General features: G+C 40.2%; 2 protein-coding genes across 7 annotated transcripts in view; one reads left to right on the top strand and one right to left on the bottom strand.

The window, feature by feature from the left end:
- Window positions 1-107: 107 nt before the first annotated feature.
- Window positions 108-22628, top strand: ankrd24 (ankyrin repeat domain 24). Of its 2 annotated transcripts, none has more exons than XM_041791141.1 (23): window positions 108-196; window positions 414-470; window positions 2326-2456; window positions 4728-4816; window positions 4910-4974; window positions 5091-5148; window positions 5367-5437; window positions 5554-5660; window positions 7673-7845; window positions 8431-8453; window positions 8700-8792; window positions 9134-9250; window positions 9354-9473; window positions 11977-12106; window positions 12255-12433; window positions 14006-14169; window positions 16237-17024; window positions 17116-17432; window positions 18043-18276; window positions 19069-19245; window positions 19325-19492; window positions 20304-20369; window positions 22228-22628. In XM_041791141.1, the coding sequence occupies exons 2-23, from the start codon at window positions 435-437 to the stop codon at window positions 22294-22296; spliced, it is 3375 nt and encodes a 1124-aa protein (XP_041647075.1). In that variant the 5' UTR covers window positions 108-196; window positions 414-434; the 3' UTR covers window positions 22297-22628. The 2 variants fall into 2 exon arrangements, with proteins under 2 accessions (XP_041647075.1, XP_041647076.1); XM_041791142.1 differs by having other exon boundaries at window positions 19078-19245.
- Window positions 22629-22862: 234 nt separating this feature from the next.
- shc2 (SHC (Src homology 2 domain containing) transforming protein 2) overlaps window positions 22863-25218 on the bottom strand; it is a 30329-nt gene continuing 27973 nt past the window's right edge. For all 5 annotated transcript variants that reach the window (XM_041792286.1, XM_041792290.1, XM_041792289.1 and 2 more), the window contains one exon: window positions 22863-24498. The gene's annotated coding sequence lies outside the window, so the exon portion shown is untranslated. The remainder of the gene's footprint in view (window positions 24499-25218) is intronic.

Here is a 25218-nt window from a genome sequence, read left to right on the forward strand (position 1 = left end):
ACACAGAGTGGCCTATATCATCAATCATCGCCAATCAAACGCTGATCCGGCGTTTTGCGCATTGCTGATTGGCTGACTGGCGATGAGGGCGGGTGCACTCCGGGTGTCCGACAGGCTGCAGTGACGCCTGTATTTTACTGAAGGAAGCTGATGGGTCAAACGAGATACTCACCTGAAACAGGACTGCTTCCCACAGGTAGGCAGCATGTTTCAACATGCTTAATTTAAACCTTTTTGAAAGGAGTAGTCGATTAAGGTTATTAACATGTTGTTGGTTGGTAGTCTGTGTGTTTGTTTTGGTACAACCACATGTTGCCATGTTTCTGGGACTACCAGTGCTGTCTGAGTCATCACCAACTTTTAACTCTCAGGAAATGAGAATAATTTTCACCTCCCTGCTTTTCTTATTGCAGTGTTCAGGCTGTCAAACCACTATGAAGAGTTTGAAGGCAAAGTTTAAAAAGACTGAGGTAAGAGCAATCTTTCTTGAAACATGTGAGGCTTCATGGTTTTGTATATTTCAGAGTAGTTCATCTGTTTGCTATTGGTGAGAGCCGTTTAGAGATACTGGTCATTCAAGCTGCGTATTGACCCAATGTTACTGCTGCCCCACATTAAGTGGCCATCTGTTATGATCATAGACTGGCTCCTGTTTGTGTGTATGAGGGGCACTGGGTTTCAGTGTCAGTGAACAGCAGCAGGAGAGCAGGCCTGTCTCCAGTCTGCTGCTATAACCTGAGATCTCAGGTAGCCTTCAATTATTCACAAGCATGCACAAACACATTCACAATCCCCACTTTCCTGCTGTCACCCCTTATGAAATTCTCTGTACCTCTTAAGGACTTTGTAATGTTGGGCTTGTCTTCTGGTGAACATTTTTACTGCATGATGGAGCTAATTTCTTGTTGCATGCATGTGTTGGTCAACTTGCATACTTGTAGCACCAGGGCACTGATGCAAGCAGATAAAATTGCAGGGATTAGATCTAGATTACTCAGTCAAAATTTGGGTGTTGATAATTCTTTAGCATCATTAAACCTTCTACTCTCAGTGCTTTTAGAAGGAATTCTGTCTTCTCTTTTCCTGCTCAATCGCAGCAATATTCTTTGCAAGTATGGTGCAAAACGGGGGAGAGATTTCACTTGTAAGCTTTAATAGTTGTAACAATTTAACTATCCTACTGATAAATGGGATAGATTTATTGGTAACTATCCTGTATACACATTTAAGGATTTCCTCATGTACACGATATTTAAGATACACAATGTGTTCCATTAGCCTTGAACAATTTTTAGATGTGATCTAGTTTTTTCACCTCATTATACCCCCGTCCCTGTAAATAACAATCCAAACCTGCTGAACAGAGCCAGCTCAGTTTCTCTTTTTTGCTGAGTCCTCACATCAGACAGGCCGAGCTCTGTAACTGCAGAGAACCAGATCTACAGCACAGTATGACGCTGCCAGGGGGGCACTGTATGGGACCTGACAAAAAAGCCTAACAGTAATAGAGAGAAGGAGGAAGCCTGTTCCTGAGAAGAGAAAATGAATAGGTTAGAAAAAGGAGGACAGTGATGTGAGGAAGGAGGTGACTGCGTGTGAGAGGTGCAGGGTGCTGTGTCCCTGTGCTGTGTCTCTGCTAGCAGCCGAAGCAGGATGTCAGGATCACGTTTTGGATGCGGACAGGGAGCTGTGCACTGGGGATGTTGTGAGGACAGCAAACAGCAGTATGTGTCAGAGTTTCTATGTGGCAGGTCATTAGAGGATTACAAACTGACTGGTATGTAGATGTCTACTGTGTCGCTGTTTTGACCTCCAAAGGGTGTGCCAGAGAAACTTATTATCACACTTCTCTGCAGTAACTATGTGTTTGCCATGTAGGTAGTGTATATTGCCAGGCAGGACCCAGTGTGTTCTGTAGCTGCATGTAGTTGTGTGAGTGTGTTACCCTGCTAGCCGGTATGGATCCTCAGCAGCCTGTTTTTAGCCTGATGAAGCGGCTCTGTCCTTGTTTCAGCCTGCTGCCACTGCCAGTAGGTATTTTCTCTCTCAATATCTAAATATAAGATGTACAAAAGAACACTAATTTGCTTTACTAGCCATTTCTAAGTAGATTTCTGTCTCAGAAGCGGTTAATTCCAACCTATCAAATGTGTACCAGGCAACAAACAGATTTTGAACAACGTATCTGTTTGTTGCATGTAATAATTGGCTCCAAATGCTGCTTATAAATTTTTTGTTTGTTAGTAATAAGAGATCCAATGCAATATCAGTTTCCTTCGGGTCGGTTCAGGGTGTTGACCTTCCCTCTTCTTCACCCCCCTGCAGAGTCAGGACTGGAGTAAGAGTGATGAGAGGCTGCTGCAGGCCGTGGAGCAGAATGAACCTGACAAAGTTATGGCTCTCATCATCAAAAAAGGTCTCTGTCCTACCAAACTGGATGCTGAAGGCAAGTCAGCGTAAGTTGGGCACCATAAGTGTACTTTTCATTTTCATCTAAAGGATTAATTTACATTTTTATTAAGTTTGTTTTCCTTTCAATTATAATCAGAATTTTATTAGATTTAAGAACAGCTGTTGTTTCGTAATGTACTTTTAAGGTGCCATATACCTGGGGATGCATGATATAATCAGCATGAGATTGGTATAAGCAGAAAATAGCATTGAAATACCACTATTAGTACTGGCAGTAGGGTTGGGTAACATTTGTTTTTTCCCAAAATTGGAACAAATCTAAGTCAATACTTTTAAGAGAAAAAAGTGTGTTAAAAGTCAGTGGGTGACTAAAGTCTAAAAATTGTAAATGGTTCACAGAAATATCTTAATAAACATACAAGTAACAGTTGTTACTTCTTTATTTAAGAGGCTCAAAGATAGAGTTTTTCAAGCCGATCACTTGGAGTGGCAACAGAGGGGTAGGGTACCAAAAGGAAGCGCCTAAATCTATGATTTTATTTGGTACAGTGGGTATCAGATGTGTTGGTACCAATACAATACCATGTTGGTACCAGATTTGGATACTCCTCCCTCCTGGCAGTTAAATTTATTTAAAAAATCTACCAATATTTATTGATGATACATCAACCATACATATCACCAAAATGTATGATCACAATTAATTTTTCAGGAAAAATCTAATATTTTCATTCCTTGTCCAAGGCATTGCACTATTTGACATTTTTTGGCAGCAGAGGGATCCTTCTTCTTTCCCATATTGCTTGAAACCTGTGGCCTGCTTAATAATGTGGAACAGTGCATTTTAAGGCTTTTATTTTTTTAAAAAATGGTTACCATTATGAAGTTTGTTCAAAAACATTTGTATTATGCTCTAACGGCTGATGACCTGAAAAATATTCTGACAGTCATTTGCATAAATATTTAGGAAAATAAGAGAAAAATGTCATTTGCATAATAATGTGGAAAGTGGTGTATATATTATAATGTTTTACCTAATAAGGTGAAGCATAAAGTTTGTGGAGTTTTAAGCAGAACCAACAGACCTACCTTAGCTGACAGGTTTTTTGTGTCTTTTTTCCTCATTCTTTAGACTTTAAAGTGTTTTCTAAAGACATAAGTTAAGCACTTTGTCAAGATTGTCTGAGAGAACCACCCACAATTGTTGTTTAATTGGAAGAAGTGTGGGGGGACGCCACATTTTCATTTAGTTGGTAAAAATGAATTTAGAAATACCAAAAAGTCCAACATAGTGCATTCTTAATCTCTTTTCCACCTATTAGCAGTCCCACATGGTCCAAATGCTAAATGAAATGTCTATGTCATGCTTTGTTTAAATAATATCTGACACCAGATGAGGTTTCTGAACCTGTGTAAACCAGCTAAAACAGCCTTTTTCAGAATGCTCCATTTTGGTGAGTGTATCTCTGTAGATGAAAATCAGCCCATTTTCACCCCGCCCCTCTCTTCCATGGGGTGAGTCAGCAGCTGCAGGAGTACAGCTGTGTGCTTCCAGGTGAGGTGACGGTCATGATTTACACTAATAAGTCATTGTGATCCCAAATTGAATGCAGATTATGAAAGAATTATCAGGTCACATATTTTCAGACAAATGCAGACCAGGAATAATGGACTACGTGGGCTTATTTCCCATTTTATGGGTTGGTAGATACTCTGTGTAGCCAAGTACAGCACTGTGCAGAACTTTCAGGCATGTTTGGGCCAAAAATTGATGATAAAGTTTGGCGCAGATGTGATGAGTAAGTCGCCTTAAGGCACCATCAGGCAGGAAGGAGGATTGACACAACATTGGTCGTGTTTTGGATGTCCTTGCATATAACCAGGGGTATGGGAAAATAATCTGTTGAATAAATATCAATGTAAGCATCTTAAGAGCGGAATAAGGGGTGGATGTGAAGAGTAAGCACAGGCTAGTGTAACACCCAGGCAGGTGGTAGTGCTGCCATGAGCCCTTGGCCATGCTGTGGATGTCCAGGGGCCTGAAAACCACTGCCAGGCTCCCGGCATATTAACAGGGGTGAAAAAGATCAGGCAAAAGAGATGCCCTCAAGATTTACCTTGGGAGCAAAGCGACACACGTATCAACATATGTCAAACCCCCCCCCCCCCAGTTTATATGCAAATTAACTTTTTCTCAGGCAAAAACGGATGTAATTCAAGCTGCACAGTTTTTAGGAATCACGTTTTTAATAAACACTGATCCTCATTTCTGACCTATACTTACTGATGCATATTGTCCTTCTTCTATCTGCCAGGTTCCACCTCTCTGCATCCCGAGGCCGCCTGGACTGTCTGGAGATCATCATCGCTCAGGGAGCGGACGTCAACACCATTGATGGTGCTGGTATGGGTATTTTGTTACTCAGTCAAAGGTTTCATCTCACAGACCAAGGCTTTTGAATCATACATGTCATAAACTGTTTATAAATAATTTCAGGCTTCAGTGCCCTTCACCTTGCTGCCAAAAACAGCCAATCAGAGTGTTTGAAGAGACTCTTACAGGTATAATACAAAATCACTGCATAGTCTGATTTATAACATACAACACTGTAGACTGCTCTAATTAAACATGTTTTATTTTTGCCGTATTATGCTGTTAACTCTACTTGCTCTGACAGGAGAGGTTAGCTGTAGATTGTACTGATAGTATTGGGAGGACACCGCTTCATCATGCAGGTCAGTGACAGAATTGCACAACAGTTGATCAACATACTCATAAATCCTATAACATGTTTTTATTTTTAGTGTTTAAAGTGAAGAAATCTTAAAACAAAAGCTGAACTTTATAGTATTCTTATCTACACCAGAAAGTAATAATTCATGGTTTCATTTTTACCCTGTATAGTACATGTAAGACTATATGGACTGATGTGATATTCATTTTGTTTCTACAGCAATCAGTGGCTGCTTGTCCTGCACTGAGACACTGTGGGACTTCAAAGCAAGTCTGGATGTCCAGGATGAGGTAAGCTAAAATATTAATTTACAGTGTTTTCAGCTTGGTTTCTACATTAAAAAGCATGGTCAAATATTTATGTTATTGCTCCATCATGCTGGGACATTTGTTTGTATGTCTGCCAGGACGGGGCAACCCCTTTGATCCTAGCAGCCCAGATGAGTAGAGTGGAGCTTTGCACCTTTCTGTTGGGTCGAGGCGCAGATGCAAATATACAAGACACCCAGGGAAGGTACTGTGCTGTTTAAAATGACCTACCAAATAGATTTTTTTGCTCCTCCTCTGTGTGGCAGACAGGGTTTGGTGAGCCACCACTCCGTCCTCAAATTATTTCACTACATGCTGTCTTGTAGTAGTGACTGAGGCTTTGATGGATGAAATGACAGAGTGTTAGACAGTGGGAGGCCTGTTGAGGCAGACTGGGGAATGAAACAGCTTTCTAAGCTAAGATTGAACCAAAACTATTGGAGGATTATTCTCACAGCAGTTGGGTTGTCTGGGCTAGGATGCAGGGCGGCTACCCATAGAAAGTCTTGTTTATGGGTTTGGAAAGATGCAGGTCAGGACATCCAGCAGAGACTGGACTACTTTTAGTTTGATCTGATTTCTTCTTTGAGAGGATAATCAATGTACAATTCCCTGTTCCAAAGAGGTTGGGATGTTGTATAAAATATAAATAAAAACAGAATACATTGATTTGCAAATCCCTTTCAACACATATTTAATTGAATCCAGAAAAAAGACAAGATGTTTAATGTTCAGATTCATAAACTTTATTGTTTTTTATTTTCAATACACACATTCATAACTTAATTTTTGCAAAAAAAATGTTTGGACAGGGACATGTTTACCACTGTCCAATAACACTCTGGGGACTGAAGACCCTGATCGTTCAGGTATTGAAAGTTTTCTTATCCATTCTTACTTGACAACATCTTAAGTTGCTCAACTTTGCAGGGTTTCCATTACGTGTGCCATTATGTAGTCTAGATTTTGAATAGGAGGCAGGTCTGGACTGCATGCAGGTCAATCTAGTACCTGATGTCTTTTACTGTGAAGCCATGTTGTTGTAAGTCATGCAGAATGTGGCTTGGCATTAACCTGACACGCCAGATGGATGTGTGAAACACATCCATCTGGTAAACCTCTCATACACAGTAATTGGGAAGGGGCAGAGCCTTTGAAAAAAAACTCGGAGTGTGGTTGGATGAATGCTCTGCCTGTCATATCTTTACAGGTCAGTCAGAGCACCAAAACACGTGGCGTGGCCACTAGCAAGGTGCGCCCCTATCTAGGGTAAAGCTCCATAAAGAAGTGCAAAACATGAACCATGGCGACTGTAGACATGTCAGTACACAACTTTTGTCATTTTTGGAAAGAAAACAACTCACTGCTGTTCTTTGTTCTTCTTTTAACAAAGAAATGTCGAAACCCTGCTTTGCAAGGTTAGCTTGGCATTGTATTGCTGAAATAAGCAGGGGCATTCCTGAAAAACAACGTCTGGGTGAAGCATTTGTTGCTCCAAAATCTGAATGTACCTCTTAGTGTTAATGCTGTCTTTACAGATGTTCGAGTTATCCACGCCATGGGCACTAATACAGTTTGTTTATCAGTTTGAAGACTTAATATATTGTCTTTATGCTGAAATAAATTGGATAAAAAGAAGAGAACTGACAAACACTAATGTTTTTTGAAATTGGGCACCTGTGGGCGATTGCAATATTTTAGTTACAAATTTCTAGGTCTGCCACGTTTTCCATCACTAGCTTTCACGCTAATATGCTAATACTTATTGGTGAAACACAAATGGAGGAAAGACGTCTTTCACTTTGATTGTCAGACAGGAAAACCACACTCTCCAGGAGTCTGAAATGAAAAGTTTAAAGAAAATTGTAGATTTATTAAGGACTGGACCGATAAATGTGTTTATCAGCTTCTTTCTTTTTGTATGTTATACGTGCATTTAATATTGTGTAACTTTAATATCCTTTAGGTGGAGGCTTCAAATAAGCCCTTTGGGTTTTTTGCCTCTCCCTGCACCTCATATAATTTGTCATCTTTGTCTTTTGTGTATTTCATAATTGTGCAAAATAAATAAAATAAATAAAATAAAAAATAAAAAATAAATCATGCATGATATTTACTTATGGGTCAAACATTGTCATTCCTGAGAAAATTGTTGCCATCTTGATAATTTTGGGGTTGACTTCTTTGCTTGTTTTTTTTATTTGTTTGAAATCACAGGTCTGCGTTGATGCTGGCATGTGAAAGTGACAGTGTAGAGACGGTAGAAGCTCTATTGAGAGGTGGAGCCAACACCCAGTTGGTTGATGCTCTTGGACACAGAGCCATGGACTACAGCGTAATCACTGGCAACCAGAGCATCATAAATATGTTGGAGAATGGAGCACCTCTAGGTAAAGCATGAGACCTGTAATCTTAATGCTTTCTTACCAGACCATGCAGCCTATTGGACAACTGTCAATCTATTATTTTATCATTTTAATTCCATTAGTTTGGTTGATCAAATTGCTGTTAGTAGAAACCAAATTTTTGTAATATATTTAAAGTAGTATAAAAACATTACACAAGTGGCAGCAGCATCTAACAGATAATTATCCCCAGTGTATGACTTCTGTGCATGTCTGTGCTGATCTGGATTCTAGTGGTGTCTCTGCTCCCTCAGGAAACTTCTCTAATAGAGGGAAGTAGATCAGGAGGACAGCTGGGTGTGATTCTAAAATGGGTTTTTTTAAAAAAAAGAGGCACAGGGCTCGTTCCACTTTTATCTTCCAACAAAGACACTGCCTGTATATGAAAAACAGATGTGTGCTTGATCTGAAAAGAGGATCAAGGCAAGACTTTGGTTTGCCTCACCTTCTTACTTTTTAATAAAGAATTGCTGTTTTTTTTGTACACAAGTGGTGCAAATATATATGTCCTCATATATTGCTGTAGAAGTTAAAGCTTCCTGCTATGTCTCTTTCCTTTTGCATACATAGCTGCTGAGGGCACAGGCGAGGAGGTAATGTTGCATAGCCATGTGATGGATCACTTTCTTCATCGAATGAGATCATGGCCTTCTTTGGCTGATCATATTGTGCATGTTTTCCAATATGAGGTCATCGTTTTTGTGTTCTGCTTTCTTTTCGTTGGCTTGGTTTCCCATTTGTTGCTGACCCATTGTCTTATCTCAGTTCCCCCTTTTTCCCCATTTTTAAGTTGAACTTGACCTCTGCTTGTCTGTGATCACCCTCCCACCCCCTCGCAGCCTCCCCACATCCCCTCAAGTGCTTCATCTGTGCAAGGGGGTACAACCCCTCGTAAACGGAAAGCTCCTCCACCACCTCGCTCTCCTCTGCAGGTACTGTGAGAAACCCACAGTGGATGACACATATGCATATAGAACAACACCTCTATTTGCATACAGCTTCAATACAATTTATCAGAAATTTTAGTTTATGTAATTCAAAATTACAACTCTAACTGCCAACCTGAACAATAATATTTGGCTCACATTTACATTTCAACTCACAGTTACAAAAAAATGACCAATATAGGACTACACTAGAGAAAACAAGATATTGAAGTATCCATATTGATGCCAGTTTAACAATCAACACCTACATTATAGCTGGGACTTGTAGATTAACTACAGGAGCCTGTAGTTACTTCACACATCTTATTGTGTTTCCAATCTCAAAGATTCAGACTCTGCCACCCACACCACGGCCCAGGAGTCCTGCGCCACCCACCCATTCACCAGAGCCCCCATCCCAGTCTCCTTCTCCGCAGCCTCCAGAAACACAGCAACCAGCCCAGGTGAATACTGTTCAACTCTGCTCTGTTTTACTTGCTGTTAGCTTCATATTACATGAAATTCAATCTATGAGTATTTCATATTTAAGGATGTTGTCTGTGTTAGCCAGAGGATGAGGAGGTGTTTGAGGAAATCAGACGATTGCGTCTGGAAAGAGGTCGTCTGTTACAGAAGATCAAAGCATTGGAGCAGCAACAACAGAGTGCCATCTCTGCTTTGGAGGAGGTACTGCACTGCAAGCCTACATACACTATATGGACAAAAGTATTCAATTACATGCAGTCTGATATGAAGTGGGCCCTCTTTTTGCAGCTATAACAGCCTCTGTTCTTAGAAGGCTTTTCACAAGATTTTGAGTTTGTTGTGGAAATTTTTGCCCAGTCATTCTGTTAAGCATTTATGAGGACGGGCACTGATGTTGGAAGAGAGGGCTTGGCGTGCAGTTTTTGTTCTAGTTTATCCCAAATGTGCTCGATGGGGTGAGGTCAGGGTTCTGTGCAGGCCACTCAAGTTCTTCCACATTGAGCTCATCAAACCATGTCTTTATAGTCCTTGCTATGTGCACTGGGGCACATTAATGCTGGATTAGAAAAGGGCCTTCCCAAAACTGTTACCACAAAGTTGGAAGCATAACATTGTCCAAACTGTCTTGGTTTGCTGAAGCAGTAAGATTGCCCTTCACTGGAGGTAAGAGGTCTAGCCCAAACCCTGAAATACAGCCCCATACCATTATCCCTTCTCCACCAAATTCACAGTTGGCACGATGCAGTCAGGCAGGTAACGTTCACCAAACATCCACCAAACTCACCCATCTGAGCGCCAAACAGAGAAGCGTGACATGTTACTCCACTAAACACTGCTCTTCCACTCCACCTGATGCTTGGCATTGGACTTGGTGATGTGAGCCTTGTATGCAGCTGCTCGGCCATGGAAAGCCATTCCATGTAGCTTGGTTTTTGTGTTTACATTAATTCCAATGGAAGTTAGAAACACTTCACTTTGGAATCAGCAGAGCATTGGCGATTTTTACTTATCATGCACCTGAAATTTTTCAGGCCTTTATTTCTTTAAATTTTGATGATTATGGCTTACAGATAAGAAAACCCAAAAGTCGGTGTCTCAGTAAATTAGAATATTACATAAGATCAATAAAAAAGGATATTTTAAACAGAAATGTCAGGCTTCTGAAAAGTATGTTCATTTCTATGCACTCAATACTTGGTTGGGCCTCCTTCTGCATAAATTACTGCATCAATGCCGCATGGCATGGAGGCGATCAGCCTGTGGCACTGCTCAGGTGTAATGAAAGCCCAGGTTGCTTTGATAGCAGCCTTCAGGTCATCTGCATTGTTGGGTCTGGTGTCTCTCATCTTCCTCTTGACAATACCTCATAGATTCTCTATGGGGTTCAGGTCAGGTCAGTTTTCTGGCCAATCAAGCACAGTAACACCATGGTCATTGAACCAGCTTTTGGTACCTTTGGCAGTGTGGGCAGGTGCCAGGTCCTGCTGGAAAATGAAATCAGCATCTCCATAAAGCTTGTCAGCAGAAGGAAGCATGAAGTACTCTAAAATTTCCTGGTAGATGGCTGCGTTGACTGTGGACTTCAGAAAACATAGTGGACCAACACCAGCAGATGCCATGGCAGCCGAAATCATCACTGACTGTGGAAACTTCACACTGGACTTCAAGCAATGTGGATTCTGTGCCTCTCCACTCTTTCTCCACACTCTGGGACCTTAATTTACAAATGACATGCAAAATGTACTTTCATTTGAAAAGAGGACTTTGGACCACTGAACAACAGTCCAGTTCTTTTTCTCCACAGCCCAGGTAAGATGCTTCTGACATTGTCTCTGGTTCAGGAGTGGCTTGACACGAGGAATGCAACATTTATAGCCCATGTCTAGGAGTGCGTAGTGGCTCTTGATGCGCTGACTCCAGCCTCAGTCCAATCCTTGTGAAGCTCCCCCAAATTCTTGAATAGATTTTGCTCGACAATCCTCTCAAGGCTGCGGTTATCCCTTATGCTGGTGCACCTTTTTCTACCACACTTTTTCCTTCCACTCAACTTTCTATGAATATGCTTGGATACAGCACTCTGTGAACAACCAGCTTCTTTAGCAATGACCTTTTGTGGCTTACCCTCCTTGTGAAGTGTCATTGACTGTCTTCTGGACATCTGTCAAGTCTGTAGTCTTCGCCATGATTGTGTAGTCTACTGAACCCGACTGAGAGACCATTTAAAGGTTCAGGAAACCTTTGCAGGTGTTTTGAGTTAATTAGATGATTAGGGTGTGACACCATGCCTTTCCAATATTAAACTTTTCCACAATATTCTAATTTTCTGAGACTCTGAATTTTGGGTCTTCATTATCTGTAAGCCATAATCATCAACATTTCAAGATATAAAGGCTTGAAATATTTCACTCTATGTGTAATGAGTCTATATAATATATGGGTTTCACTTTCTGAAATGAGTGACAAAAAATATTGAACTTTTTCATGATATTCTCATTTTTTGAGATGTACCTGTATATTCAGTAATTAACAGGTGTGGCCAAATTCTTTGGTCTATGTAGTTACATATCTGTAAAACGTTTCATGATAATATTTGAAACCTCACCTTTACATCAGAGCTTTGACTGTACCAGGTGCAAATATGTTTTGTGAAGATTTAATGTTTCTTGTTATGGTCAGAGTTTTTACATGTCTATGTTCACTGTAGATGTCACAGCTAAAGCAGCACTTAGAAGAGGCAGAGGCAGAGAGGGACAGGCTGCTTGATGAGTTGAAAGGAGTCCACGGCATTGGGGCTAGCGATTCTGAGGACATGGATGAAATGTTGGACTTTCCAGGTATGCAATGAGACCATGTTCCACCCAAGGCCCTGAAAGAAAGCATGCATTTACTTCCATGTATGTGTATGTGCATAACGGTGTATCTATCCCATCAGGCTATACATTGATTTATTATCTTGTTGTGACTCTTGAATTTTCCCTCTAGAGAAGCTGCTTTCTAAGCGCTCCAGAATCTCCCCTTCCCCGGATGAGGCCACTTGTGAAGCAGACACTGACTCGGCCCAGCCCTCTCCTGTCCCTGCAGACCCAGGAACTGTTGCTGAGCTACACAAACAAATAGAGGAACTAACCTCACAAAACTCTGAGCTAGCCCTCAAAGTACAGGTAAGGTCAGCAGGAGTGCAAATGCCAAGAAGTAGACGTAATATATACACACATTTACACAGAAAATTAACACTTTGAAACCACTGTATTCATCATGCAAGCTCACTAACATTATTTCCCCTTCACTACTTACACACACATGAATATACACACACACACTCACTGCTACAAGATACTGAAGTAAACAGTAGAAGATGAAGACACTGGTTCATGGCCGTCTGCACATCCCTGACTCAAGCATTAGTCATGACCACTTAAACTTTATGACTCTGTACTGTGGTACACTGGTGCATTAAGGCAGGTAAAAATAGAACAGAACAGCATCAGATGCAGACAGGGGGGCATTTTGTCAACGTTCTCCTCTAACTGGGTCATGGTGTTGGAGCGGTGATGTTTTTTTCTTCTTGAAATATTTAGTTCTGGTGTTGCTCATTCAACACTATATGAATAGCAGCAACCGAGGCCAAGACCCTCAGTTTAAACCTGCTGTTTGAAAAAGAGCCAGATGTGAATTAAGGACATGTAAGGTCTTAAGTGACTACAAAGAAGAACTGGGTCAGGGAAGGACAATACGAGATGATACGATAAGATATGATAAGATACCATGAGGTACGATACACTTTGATGTCCCCTCTGAGAGATGTGTCTTGCGCATATTTAGCTGCTTCCATAAAAAAAAAATCAATAAATAAAAAAACAGAAAAATCACCCACTAAAGTACAACCCCATTTCCAAAAAAGTTGGGGTAGTGAGTAACATTGGATGAAAACAGAATGCAATGATTTGCATTCTATTTACAACAGGACATTAACAACATATCAGCTGTTGAAACTAAGACATTTTTACATTTCATGGAAAATATTAGTTTATTTTGTATTTGATGGCTGCAATGCATCTCAAAATTGTTTGGATGGGGCAATTTTCATCATTGTGTAGCACCCCCTCCTCTTTTAACAATAATCTGTGAGGAGACCAGTAAGTGGAGTTTTGGGAGAGGAATGTTGTCCCATTCTTGTCTGATGTTGGATTCTTGCTGCTCAACCATTGTAGGTCTTCTTTGCTGGATTTCTATTTTTCTGATGCTCCATATGTTTTCTATTGATGAAAGGTCTGGACTGTTGGCAGGGCAGTTCAGCACCCGGTCTCTTTTACTGCAAGGCCATAATGTTATGATGGATGCGATAGGTGGTTTAGCATCGTCTTGCTGAAATATGTAAGGCCTTCCCTGAAGAAGGCGCTGTCTGGATGGTTGCATATATGGCTGTAAAACCTTTCTATAGTCATTTTATAGTCCGTGGTCTCCAAAAAGAATTTCAAATTTTGATGAATGGAACAGTTTTTCATTTTGCTCCAGTCCAATTTAAATGAGCTTTGGCCCAGAGAAGATGGTGGTGTTTTTGGTTTTTGTTCATATATGGCTTTATTCTTCCTGTTTTGATGCAACGCTGTGTAAAAAATGGCATTATATGATTATAAGGGAGCAGAATGAGTCATGTAACCAGGGTGGTGTTTTTCCTCACTTTGAGTTTCAAAAAGTTTTTCTAATTACTTCTGCTCCTCTGTGTTGTACAGATGCTGGAGATGTTTGAAAAGGATGACACAGACATGCAGACTTCCAGCGCAGACTTTGTGCCCATCATCCAGTACGAGACCCTGAGGAAAGAGTTTGAAGCCCTACAGGAGCGTCTCTCTCAGGCCCAGACTTCAGAGGACGCCTCCAGTGTGGCTGAGGAAAAGTAGGCACATATATGTCTAGCAAACAGAAATAGCCACCAGCAATCACATTCAGTTGAACTCAGCTGTATTAGAGCTGACCTTTACTTACTTGCTATAATATCAGTTCCCAAGTCTCAGCAGTATCAGCTCAAGGCCTCGATCAGGGTCATTTTTAAAAGTGCTAAGCATTCAGTTTCTTTTCTGCAGCTGGCAGAACAGGGTTAGGTCCAAAATGTGAAAGCATGATGGAACAGACTTATGGGAGTTTGTATTTCTTGTTTTTCATGTATCTTTTTGTGACTTGCATACAAAATGAAATGGCAATTAAACATCAAATTAAATCAAATGAGTAAATGACTGTCCAGGTTATTTGCAAACGAGGTTACAGAAAAAGGTAGCCTTTTTTGTACTTTTTCTTGAAATTAGTTGTGATTCATGTTGATTATTTTGGTGTGTTGTGTGACTTCTGTCACATGACACCCAGTTGTATTTAAACATATAATAATACATATGTATTTGACTGTCAAACAAATCTTCATCAAGATGAGAAGATTAAACTGAGAAGTATGCTCAAATGCAGTGTACTACTAGTACACTCAAAAACGTCCAAGAATTGAGCATGGAACGATGGACACTTGTTTGTGATGTAGCAGATGCCGTTAGCATGCTAGCACGCTAGCTAATGTCAGCATCTGCAAACGAGCTAATGTGTTATCGGCAACTGCAGCACAGTTCAATCCAGAATAAGACATTTTCTGCAAAATAAGTTAGCTTTAATGCAGTGATTAATATTAACACAAAACACAAGTGACATGAATTCAATAAGGAGTGAAAATAGCTGTCAAATTTAGATTATATTCACCCAATGTCCATTAGACATCTGCTGTTAAAGCAGAAGTAGATTTAGAAAAGAGGGGCCTTTAAACCATCATCACTTCCTGTTAGTGCAACATGGCAGTGCACAATTTGAACCAATAATTACCCACTGTGATTAAGTGAAGTGTACTGCATTTAAGTGTTGTGTAGTACAGTATACTAATAGAAGTATGCAATTTGAGACACCCACTTTGTTTGCAAAATAACCTTGACAGTTATTTATTTCCAATTATGACCTCTGATCCTCATCCAAGAAAAGCACCAGATCCTTGTCCCACCTTTTTTTTTTTAACATTCTTGGATCCTCTGTAGCACTAACCTTATTCTATCTCCAATTAAATTCGTTTTTTGGGGCATTTTTCAAATCAACATTTGTGCAAAGCAGAATGAGAAAATGTATTTCTGGCAGTCTTTAAACACTACTGTAAAAAAGTGTCATATATTATTTATTTAATATAATGATTTATAAAGGGACCTTGTACAATGCTTAATGTAAATGTGGTCATTTGATATATTGTAGCAGAATTAGCTATAATTGAGTCCCTTGTATGGTCTCAATTAAACACTGACATAGTTAACTACACCTTGCAGTAAAAAGATTAAACAGAGTACAGCTCCTGAGCTCTGAAAGTGCTTACAGTGCAATGTGTCTGTATTATTTAAAGATTGCATTTGTGTCACTCAATAATTCAGTTTTTGAGTTCCACATTATCTGCAATTGAATTTTCTCAATTATCTCTTGGTTTATCAATTAGTTGGAAGCAATACATAGGACTCAAATATTTGGAATTTGGACAAGAAGAATTTGAAAATGTCACCATGGATTTTTAAATTTATGTAAACACAAGGTAATAGTGGTTTGGGCTAGCACTAGATCTGGTAGGTTCAAGCTGAAGCTCTACCTCCCTCTACTCTCTAAATTTCACAAAACACACTTGTGCTATTCACCTACCTTTATTTGGTCCCCAGTTGGCATCTTTCTATCCTTGTAAATTGCAATTGGCATTTGTCAGTATTTTCTTACAATTGGCTGACTGAAGTATAATATTTAAGCTTATGGCTTTAGCTCCATATTTGTTAATATTAGAAATGACCTCCTGTGATGTTATGGCATATGATCACGTGTGTTTTGTTCCCTTTATGTGAAGATTTTCTTGTATGGGTTTGTTTTTACAAGATAACCTCTATGATATTCTGGTGTCATTCTGCAGTGCTGATGAGAAGTCTCAAGGAGGAGGTTCAGATGGAGACAGTGTGGACATTCTGAGGGAGAAGCTGCGAGGTCTAACAGAGCAGTTGGCCTCCTCCCAGTCTGAGCTGGAGGAGCTGAAGGAGCAAATGCGCCTTGGGGTACTTTCTGTGGAGTGTGGTGAGGGGGATACTGCAGCGGCAGGTGGTGGAACTGTAGGCGAGTCTGGGGCTGCAGTGGAGAGCCCAAGCCAAGAGGCACGGCAGCTGAGAGTGAGGGTGACGGAGCTGGAGGAGGAGCTAGCGAAGAAACGGGGCGAGGCAGCAGGCCAGGGCAACCAGGGCGGTGACACAATCAAACAGCTGACAGAGAAAGTGAGGGAACTCCAGGCTGCTCTGGCCCGTAAAGAGTCTACTAAACAAAAGAAGGAGAAAGACGACGAGGAAGTAGAGAATGAAACAGTAAAGCTCCTCCGTGCTAAAGTGGCCGACTTGGAGGGAAACCTGGCAGAGAGCAGGTCATCAGGGAAAGAGGGAGGAGCAGCAGGAGAAGGAGATCAGGTCCATCGTCTGCAGGAACGTGTGAGAGAGTTGGAAGGGCAGCTGAGAAAGAGTGTGCCCCGATCAGAGCTGGAGGAGGTACAGGTGACTCTAGGCCTTCAGTGTGAGCAGCTGGCAAGGGAGCGAGCCGAGGTGGCCAGAAGACTCAATGATGCTCTCCTGGATCTGGAGAGACTAAGGCCTCCTCAGGATGAAGAAGAAGAAGCTGAAGAGGAACACTCAGAGAGCTCAGAGCCATCAGTCATAACAGGTGTACAATGTTTCCTTGTTCTGCCTCCCTTTGGGGTGCTACAGAATAAAACAACTGACTATTGTGAATGTTATTGTCTCCATCTAAACAGATCACTCCAGACACTCTTTGGCAGCAGTAAGAGAGGAGCTGGAAGTGGCGAGGCAGGAGGCAGCCCAGGCCCTGGACTGCCTGTGTGCTGAGCGGGAGAGTCGGGCACAAGATGCCCTACAGCTAAAAGATGCAGTTCCTCTGTCAAAACATAGGGAGGCACTGTCTGCAGTGTCAGAACAACTGGCTCAGACATTGCAGGAGCTCCAGGAGGAAAAGACTCTGCGTGGTCAGGCTGAGGAGCAGGCTGCTGAACTCGAGGTCAAACTGAAGGCAATGAAGGATGCTGTATCGAAAGAGGACCATGAGAAAATCAAGGTCGGCAAATCCTATCAATGATTCAACTGGCACAGAGAAGTTGAGTTATAGCATGTTGAAAACTAGGGTACCAACTAGGGTGCCAAGCTTGTTAGTAAAGAGAAATGTTGCTTCACTTGTAAGGCAAATTGCCATTGTACAACAGGCTACTGCTCCACTAACATTGGAGAAGGAGTCAACCCAGACCCTTGGCTGTGATGTTTTGTCTATTTGTTAAGAATATGCTTTCACAAAACATTTAACTTACAATTAGAAAAACAACACGCTAAATGAAAAACCCAATATAAAGCAGCTTTTTGTGGATAATAGTGGCTGATTTAAGCATTTCAATTTGGTTGTCTAATCTAAATCAGTGACAGGGTTGTTAGTTAAATGTTGCTTAAATTTGATATAATTTCACAGTCAAAAAGTAGTATTGGAAGTTAAATCCAGACAGGGCACATAAAAAATGCATATCTTATCATCTATGATTTTTTGATAATTTAGTATTTAATGCAAGGTTTAAAAGGGTTTTTTCAGCCCTGGCAAAGATCATTCAGAATAATCACTTAACATACTCAACATGTGGCCTCTGTGGTTGCTTCTGACTCTACTGCTCTATGCCCCATAGGCAGACCTTCAGCACTCCCTGCAGGCCAGTGAGAGGAGTGCAGCTGCAGCTCAGGAGGCTCTGAATGAGAAGGAGATGGAGCTTCGGGAACTCAAGTCCCAGAAGGCTGCAGAACAGGGTCTGATCTCCAAGGAAGACCATGAAGCCCTGCGGCTCTCTTTGCAGGCGGAGATTAATGCCATTACAGCCCGTTTCAATGATCTCACTCGCAAACATGAGAAGACTTGCACTGAGGTATATGTGTGTGTGGATACTCTCTGCAGTCTCTTCTAAAGGCACATTAGAAGTTATTGTGTTCACCACAAAGTGAGCAATGTTCCATGAAGGCCTCTTTAAACCTCTACATTATTCATATGTGTATTACTTTCTCTTTCCAGTACGTCCCTCTGTTTATCCGTCCTGTATGACTTTACTGAAGTACTAAAGTAATTATATCCTAATGACTTTCCATACATCATTTTCTACCAACTTGGTAGAGGTAAATACTCTCAATGTTTAAACTGGTTAATCCCCTCTCAAACTGATTATGGGACATAAGGACTAAAAATATTATTTAATAATCATGTCCAAGTGAGCCTCACACCCTACTGTGTCCATTTGTCCTAGGAGCAAAAAAACTAGGTAAGCAAATTCGAGTAGATTTTCTGAAACCCGGTTTCTTTGTTTATTTATAGTAATTATGTTGTATTGTGATCAAATAAATAGTATAAGTAGATGTGAGAATATGTTCCTAAAAAACAATACTTGTGAGGTGACTGTAGTTTTTAATAGAAAATTTAAACTGTATAATCATCCAGATAATTAGAAAACCTGACAAAGAGAATCATGAAATTTAAAGGATACCAAACAGTAAGGTAGATAAGAAGCAACATGATGCATTTCACCATTTTCATTAGCCTTTATGTCTGCAAGAGTTTTTCTGTTTCCTTTCTCAACCATTCTAAAAAAATGGTCTCTGGTTTTGAGTAGTTCCATAGATTTACTTGCTGTAGTCAAAGGGTTCCTCTGGTGGTTTTACTGGTTCAGGTGTTTCAGGTGCAGAGGGAGGCTCTCTTCAACAAAAGTGAGCGACAGGTGGCAGAGTCCCAGCTGGCCACAGTGCAGCAGCAGCTAGCCGAGTTACAGGCCAAATCCAGCCACATCCAGGATCTCCACAACAACATCCAGGAATCCCAGGGCCTGGTTAAAGAGAAAGATCGCAAAGTAAGAGTTAGGAAGGCCAATCTGAGTTTTGTCATTTACTCACCTGTGAAAAAGGTCCAACTGATATGTCTGTCTGCAGATAACAGAGCTGTCCAAGGAGGTTTTTCGACTAAAAGAGGCATTGGGAGCTCTGTCACCTCCTCTGGGTATCACCTCCTCCTCTTCCTCCTCATCTACTCATCATGGTAACCCAGGGCAACAAGTGGCTCTGCAGAACAGGATTGCTATACTCACACAGCAGCTACAGGTGAGGAGACACTGGGGATGTGTGGCAAACTCCTTGTGCTATGAGTGTACTTGGCCAGTAAAGCTGATTCTGATTTCAAGCCCGCTCTGGCCCCAGGACTACACCTCACTGTGCTCGCTGACTTCTGTAGGCTCAGGAATACATCTCAGTCATCTCATATGCACATTTGCACAAATTAGTCTTCCACCTGTTACTAAAATTAGTGTGGTGAAATGCCTCACCTCACATGCACATTTGCACCAGACCAGTATCTTTAGCTGTGATCCAATTAAAAGTTGTATGCATTAGTGGAGCAAAGTTTTTGTACCACTGGGATGGAAATCCATCACTGCCAGGTGCTTTGTGTTAAGTTTTCCTATCGTTTTAAGGATTTCATCTGTGGTTATTGGTGCTGTTATTCGTTGATTTTGTGCGTTGCCTATTGAGGTGAATTCCAGGGAGTCTAGAAATGTTCTGGTGTCATTTTGATTTGAGTTAGAGTTCTCAGTATAAAGTTCCTTATAGTATTCTCTTAAAATACCCTCAATTTCTTTTGGTTCATATTTGATTTGTTTTATGTGTGTACTTTTTACTACATGTCTGTAAAAGAAGGAAGGATATTTCTGGTAGGAAACATTCCTCTGGGACACATTGAATTAGTGATATGTCAGTGTTACTCCTCCAGTTTTATGTGCAAAAAGAATTATTGCTCTATCTCATTTGGTTGCAATTCTACCTGTGGTTCAAAAAAGAAATGTGAATTGAAGACTTTCTGAAGAAAATACAGAAATGAAACATAAGAACAAATAACAGTTCCACTTTCTCTTTGCAGGACTGGGAGAGAAAGCACAAACAGGTGGTGGCTATTTACCGCTCCCATTTACTGGCAGCTGTGCAGGTCAGTTCAATTCTTGTACACACACCAGAGCACAAATTAAGACTGCTATCTTTGTATTGCCATGTATAAAGGTCATTATAATTGAGGCTTTTCATGTGAATCCATCTGAGTATTTTTGAAACTGACACCTCGCCCTTGTTTTATGTCAAACATTGTTCAGATTAGTGTGATTTTCCTCCTGCATCTCCTGGGCAGTCTGATCTGTAAAGACAGCTGAATTTCAGCTTGCTCCTGTTAGTGGAGCAGACAATAAAGAGTGAAAATGATCTGTCCTCCATCTCTGCTTACCAGACAAAGTGGATGTAATTTCAGAGGAGCTGCTGGGGAAAGGGGGATCACTTTCATCATATTCCACAACTAAGGTGTTTACATTAGGGCTTTTATTTTGTCATGTTGGTCGTAATGAGAGATTGTTCAGGTGTTGCTGACATTGAAGAGCTTTTTTGGAAACTTAGTTGCTTCCTCTGCATACTTTTGAAAGTTTTTCCAAGCTATTTCTTTCACACCAGGCTTTGGACTCTCATCTTAACACGTGCTTGTGTTTTGTGTTTAAACCTTCAAAGCCTGTGTTTGATTAGGGGCACTGTGCAGGCTTAGTGCATTTGATCTCTACTTCTGGTACACCTGGCATTTATCAATGTGTTGCAAAAGGTCTGTGCTTTAGGGTCACTGACCCTCTTATTTCTGGTATGATAAGGAGAGGCTGTTTTTCACTCTAAGGTGAAAAAAAGCAAAAGCCTCAGAATGTACAGCATGTTCTTGACACAGGAACTTCTTTGTTTTGTCTAAGAAGAGGCTGATGTAGATCTGTGCTGTGTGATCATTTAATTCTGCAGAGGAGGAAAAAATTATTAGCCTCCCTGTGAAAATTTCAGTTTTTACCTAAATATTTCTAAAGTGCTGTTAATAGATCAAGAATCTTTTAACATGGCTTTTCCTAACATCCCAGTTTTGTTGTGGAAACTTCAGCCCCCTGATCCTAATAGTCAGTTGTCTTTCCTATTTGCTGGATAACAGCCTGCAGTCATTTGTTGTAGTTGTCAACAAGTCTCAGACACACCTCCTGAGGAATCCTAGCCCATTCTTCTTTGGCCAATCTCTCAAACTCCTCCAGTTTTGATGGTCTTCTGACATGAACCTTTATCTTAATTTCACCCCACAGATTTTCAATGGGATTCAAGTCAGGGCTTTGCGCAAGCTAGTTGGTGCTGACTGCCTGAGGTTTTCTCTCAGAATATGAAGCATCCCCATAGCATAATACTCCCACCTCGGTCTTTGGGGATGGTTTTCTTTGGATTATACGCTTCTCCTTTCTTTCTCCAAACATGAGCAACATCTTTATGCCCAAAGAGCTCTAGTTTGGTCTCATTTGACCAAAGGACATGCTTCCAGTATGCATAATCAACTAATAATCTCTAGGTTGTTCTTAGCACACATCAGTCTGGCTTGAATGTGTCTCTTCAGTAGAAGTGAATTTTTTTCTTGGTCTGCAACCTCTCAGTTCATTCCTGATCAGAGCACCAGGGATGGTCTGTACTGTGTGGCTCTCAGTGAATTTCTTGATGGTACTTCTCATTCCAGTTTTTGACACTTGGAAACGCTGTGATAACTTTGTATATCCTTCCTCGGGTAGTTTTTGGTTTTTGTGAAATAATTTTCTTTCTGTGTGCAAAGTAAAAGAATGTAAGCAAAATAAAACTAGGTTATTTTGAAAAGTTGTGTGAAATATTAATTGCTCTGTTTAACAGCACTTGGAAAATATTTGAGGAAAAAAACTATAATGGTTGAACTTGTTTTTGTACCACAACCAACCTTTAAAGAAATTCAATTTTCTATCATTGTGTTTGCTGCCTATCAGGGCCGAATGGATGAAGAGGTGCAGGGCCTGCTGCTTCAAATCCTGAGGATGTCACAGCAGGGACAATGAAGCTTAAAACATCTGTAACCCACTTTCCAAATCTCATCTCTGTGCAGTCCAGCCCAAGAGACTGCAGGATCAGGGTCATGAAGATTCAGTCTGAAAGCCAAATAAAACTGATCTATGTTCAGATATAGCTGCATGCGTTCAGTACAGTAACCTAAACAACAGCCTTAAGGCCTGACTGATGACATTTAAGATGTACAATTATAGAGTGCCTTCATGGCTGGATATGGTAAAAAACGACAGCCTGATAATCAGGGCAAAACAGCGGAAGTTAGAGGATATTATTAACTGTGTGGCTGCCTATCGTTTTATATAAGATTGTAATAATAAACAAGAAAAACACAAGTCTGTTGTTGTTCTTTTGTGTAGCATCTTCATCCACAAATAGTGTAGAATGAACGAGCAAGCTTTCATCAGCTTTGACTGTCACTCATCTATTTTTAGGTAATGAGAGTCTGAAGTCCTAATGTGGGAATGAAAAGTCGGTCAGCCAGGCTTAACGATGGAGCCGCTGTAGATATGGAGAACAAAAACGACGAAACGTCCTCCTTAACTGTACCCTCTTTCAATCATTTTTATTGACAAAAAGCCATTAAAGTTAATAAAAGAGGAGAAGGTCCAAGAGAAATTCCTGAGAAAGCAAAACAGGCGATCATAAATAATCCCATTAACAAAGGCCTTGTCTCCCACCTCACCTCTGTGCATTCATGAGGCTGCAGCTCAGAACAGTGGCGAGCCTGACTAAAGATATGTTGCTCATTACACAAAGTGAAATTTAATAAACATATGGCATACCTCAAGGAGGATTTTAAACAATTCAGTTGCTAAAATTGCCCAGGAAAGCAGAAACAAGTCACTGACATTTAAAGACAAACGTGGGACAAGGACAATCAATACAGTGTTGTTTTCCCCTGAGCTGGGATGAATAATGGATTCAATTTAGTGTCCAAATCCTCTGTCTTTATCATCAATCACTGCATTCCAGTGCTGTTTATGGCTTGCATTAAACTGAGGAGGTCTGTTGTGAGAGGTGCACATAAACACAACAGCATTCATGACACAATATGACAGTTTAAAACACTAAAAACAAGAGCAGCTTACATCACTGTTTACAGGTTTAAGAGCTTAATCATCCTGACGTTTGTTCAGTCATTCATTGGCATGGCATGAAAACTAGAGTTTTGCATTAGGAGCATAAATGCACATTATATACACTGACACAAACACATGCCCGTCCCTGTAGTCTTTAAGGCACTGAAGTAGGAGAGGCTGTGGAAGTACAGGCATGGTTATACTGAGTGTTTCTAAAGAGACACTCTTTTAACTCAGAGTAAAGGATTCATGTGAGTGCAGTTTGACCAGTAACAGGTTTACAGGCTTACACAACATTTTAAATTACTAACAGCCCTTACAAACACAACATAAATGACTGATATTTCCGGGAAATGTGATTAAACCTCACGTTTCTAAGTAGATATACTGCATGTCTAGTTGGAGGTTAAAAGGAAAATAATGTATTTCTTTTTAAGTGAGATTCTGTGGAAATAAAGGAAGATAAAATGCAATTTCTGATACATAAATCAAACTCTGACTTCTGTTTAGTGTCTCCATTGTGCCATCTCAGAGTCAGCTACTGAAGTTCTGCAAACAACAAACAGTCCTTTTCTAATATCAGATGTTTCATTTAGTGTTCTCTTTCTTTTGCAGAACAAGCTGCAAAAAAAGCCTGATGTATTCTGTTCTTGATCAGAATCTGTCCCAGATATAATCAGTTCCAGGGTTGTCCTCTACCTGTTCAGCAGATAGTGGATGATGGGTTTTTACTGGAAGTATTTCACTGTCACAGGCATTTCTCTGTGCATCAAATCCTGACATAAATTTCCTGATGTTTGGTCCATCTTCTTTAACATTGGTAGACTGATTTTTTTTTTTTTTTGCCAAACTGCACATACAGTTTTGTTTTTCCAGCTTTGTAGCTGTACGCTGAGAGGTTCCTGTCACATGAGGGATAGTTTGGTTGATCCTGATGGTCCAAAGGCAGAGTAAGTACAGGAAGAAATTAGAGGGATTGTTCCTTTAGGTTAAATTGTTCACAGAAATAAATTATCAGAGGTGTCCTTGCATCCAGAAAAACATCCATACAGGATAAATGTTTTCCAGTTAGTTTTCCTTTGTGGATTTTGCATTGGGTGTTCAAGTATCCATCTGTGAAATGTAAGAAATAGAGAAAGATCACATCTCTGAAGACTGATGCCAGCTAAATACAGTCATTCTTCAGGCATATATGACATAATAAAGAACTGTTAAAATTCCTCATCGCCACAAGTTGAACGACAACCAGATACATATTCCTAAAATATAATCATCATATAATCATATTTCTTTTTTTCTTTTCTACTTTTTGGTGAGAATTCTGAAAAAAAAAACAAAAAACAGATGAACTTCTGGAGAAATGCAAAGACTTATAGTCGAATCCAAAGATTTAAACTTTCAAATGGCTTTTTTTATATCTATCTGCTACAAAGAGTAAATAAAAGACATTAAAATTCTGTAGAAAACCCTACGGCTTTGGGCTTGTTTTATTTTTTCCTACAATACTTAGGTTTAAGAAGGTTATTTTTATGTGGCATAAAATGTCTAAATGGGCTAGCCTACCCTCTAAAAAGAAAATTGTGGAAAAACTATTCAAAAATTGCTTCAAGTGGTTACAACCTCAAGTTTACAATTTGTAACTCTTTACCTTCTTGAAACTTGTTAACTTGATTTAAATGAACTTAATTCAATTGCTCGTTACCACTTATAGCTATTTTTAAAAAGTTTTTCCACAGTTTCCTCTTGTATGAAAGCTTTTTTTTCTGAATGAATGTAAAAAGTTACCTCAACTTATCATTTTAAGTTCAGTCAATTAAGATTTTTAATGCAGCT

The sequence above is a fragment of the Cheilinus undulatus genome, linkage group 7 (assembly GCF_018320785.1).
Source record: "Cheilinus undulatus linkage group 7, ASM1832078v1, whole genome shotgun sequence".
In the NCBI taxonomy this organism is placed as follows: Eukaryota; Metazoa; Chordata; class Actinopteri; order Labriformes; family Labridae; genus Cheilinus; species Cheilinus undulatus.

Excerpts from the sequence above, each read along its gene's own strand:
- ankrd24 (XM_041791141.1), top strand. The coding sequence starts at position 435 with ATGAAGAGTTTGAAGGCAAAGTTTAAAAAGACTGAG. Across the intron at positions 5,438-5,553 it reads GTCTGGATGTCCAGGATGAG|GACGGGGCAACCCCTTTGAT; the intron begins GTAAGCTAAAAT and ends TATGTCTGCCAG. Across the intron at positions 5,661-7,672 it reads ATACAAGACACCCAGGGAAG|GTCTGCGTTGATGCTGGCAT; the intron begins GTACTGTGCTGT and ends TTGAAATCACAG.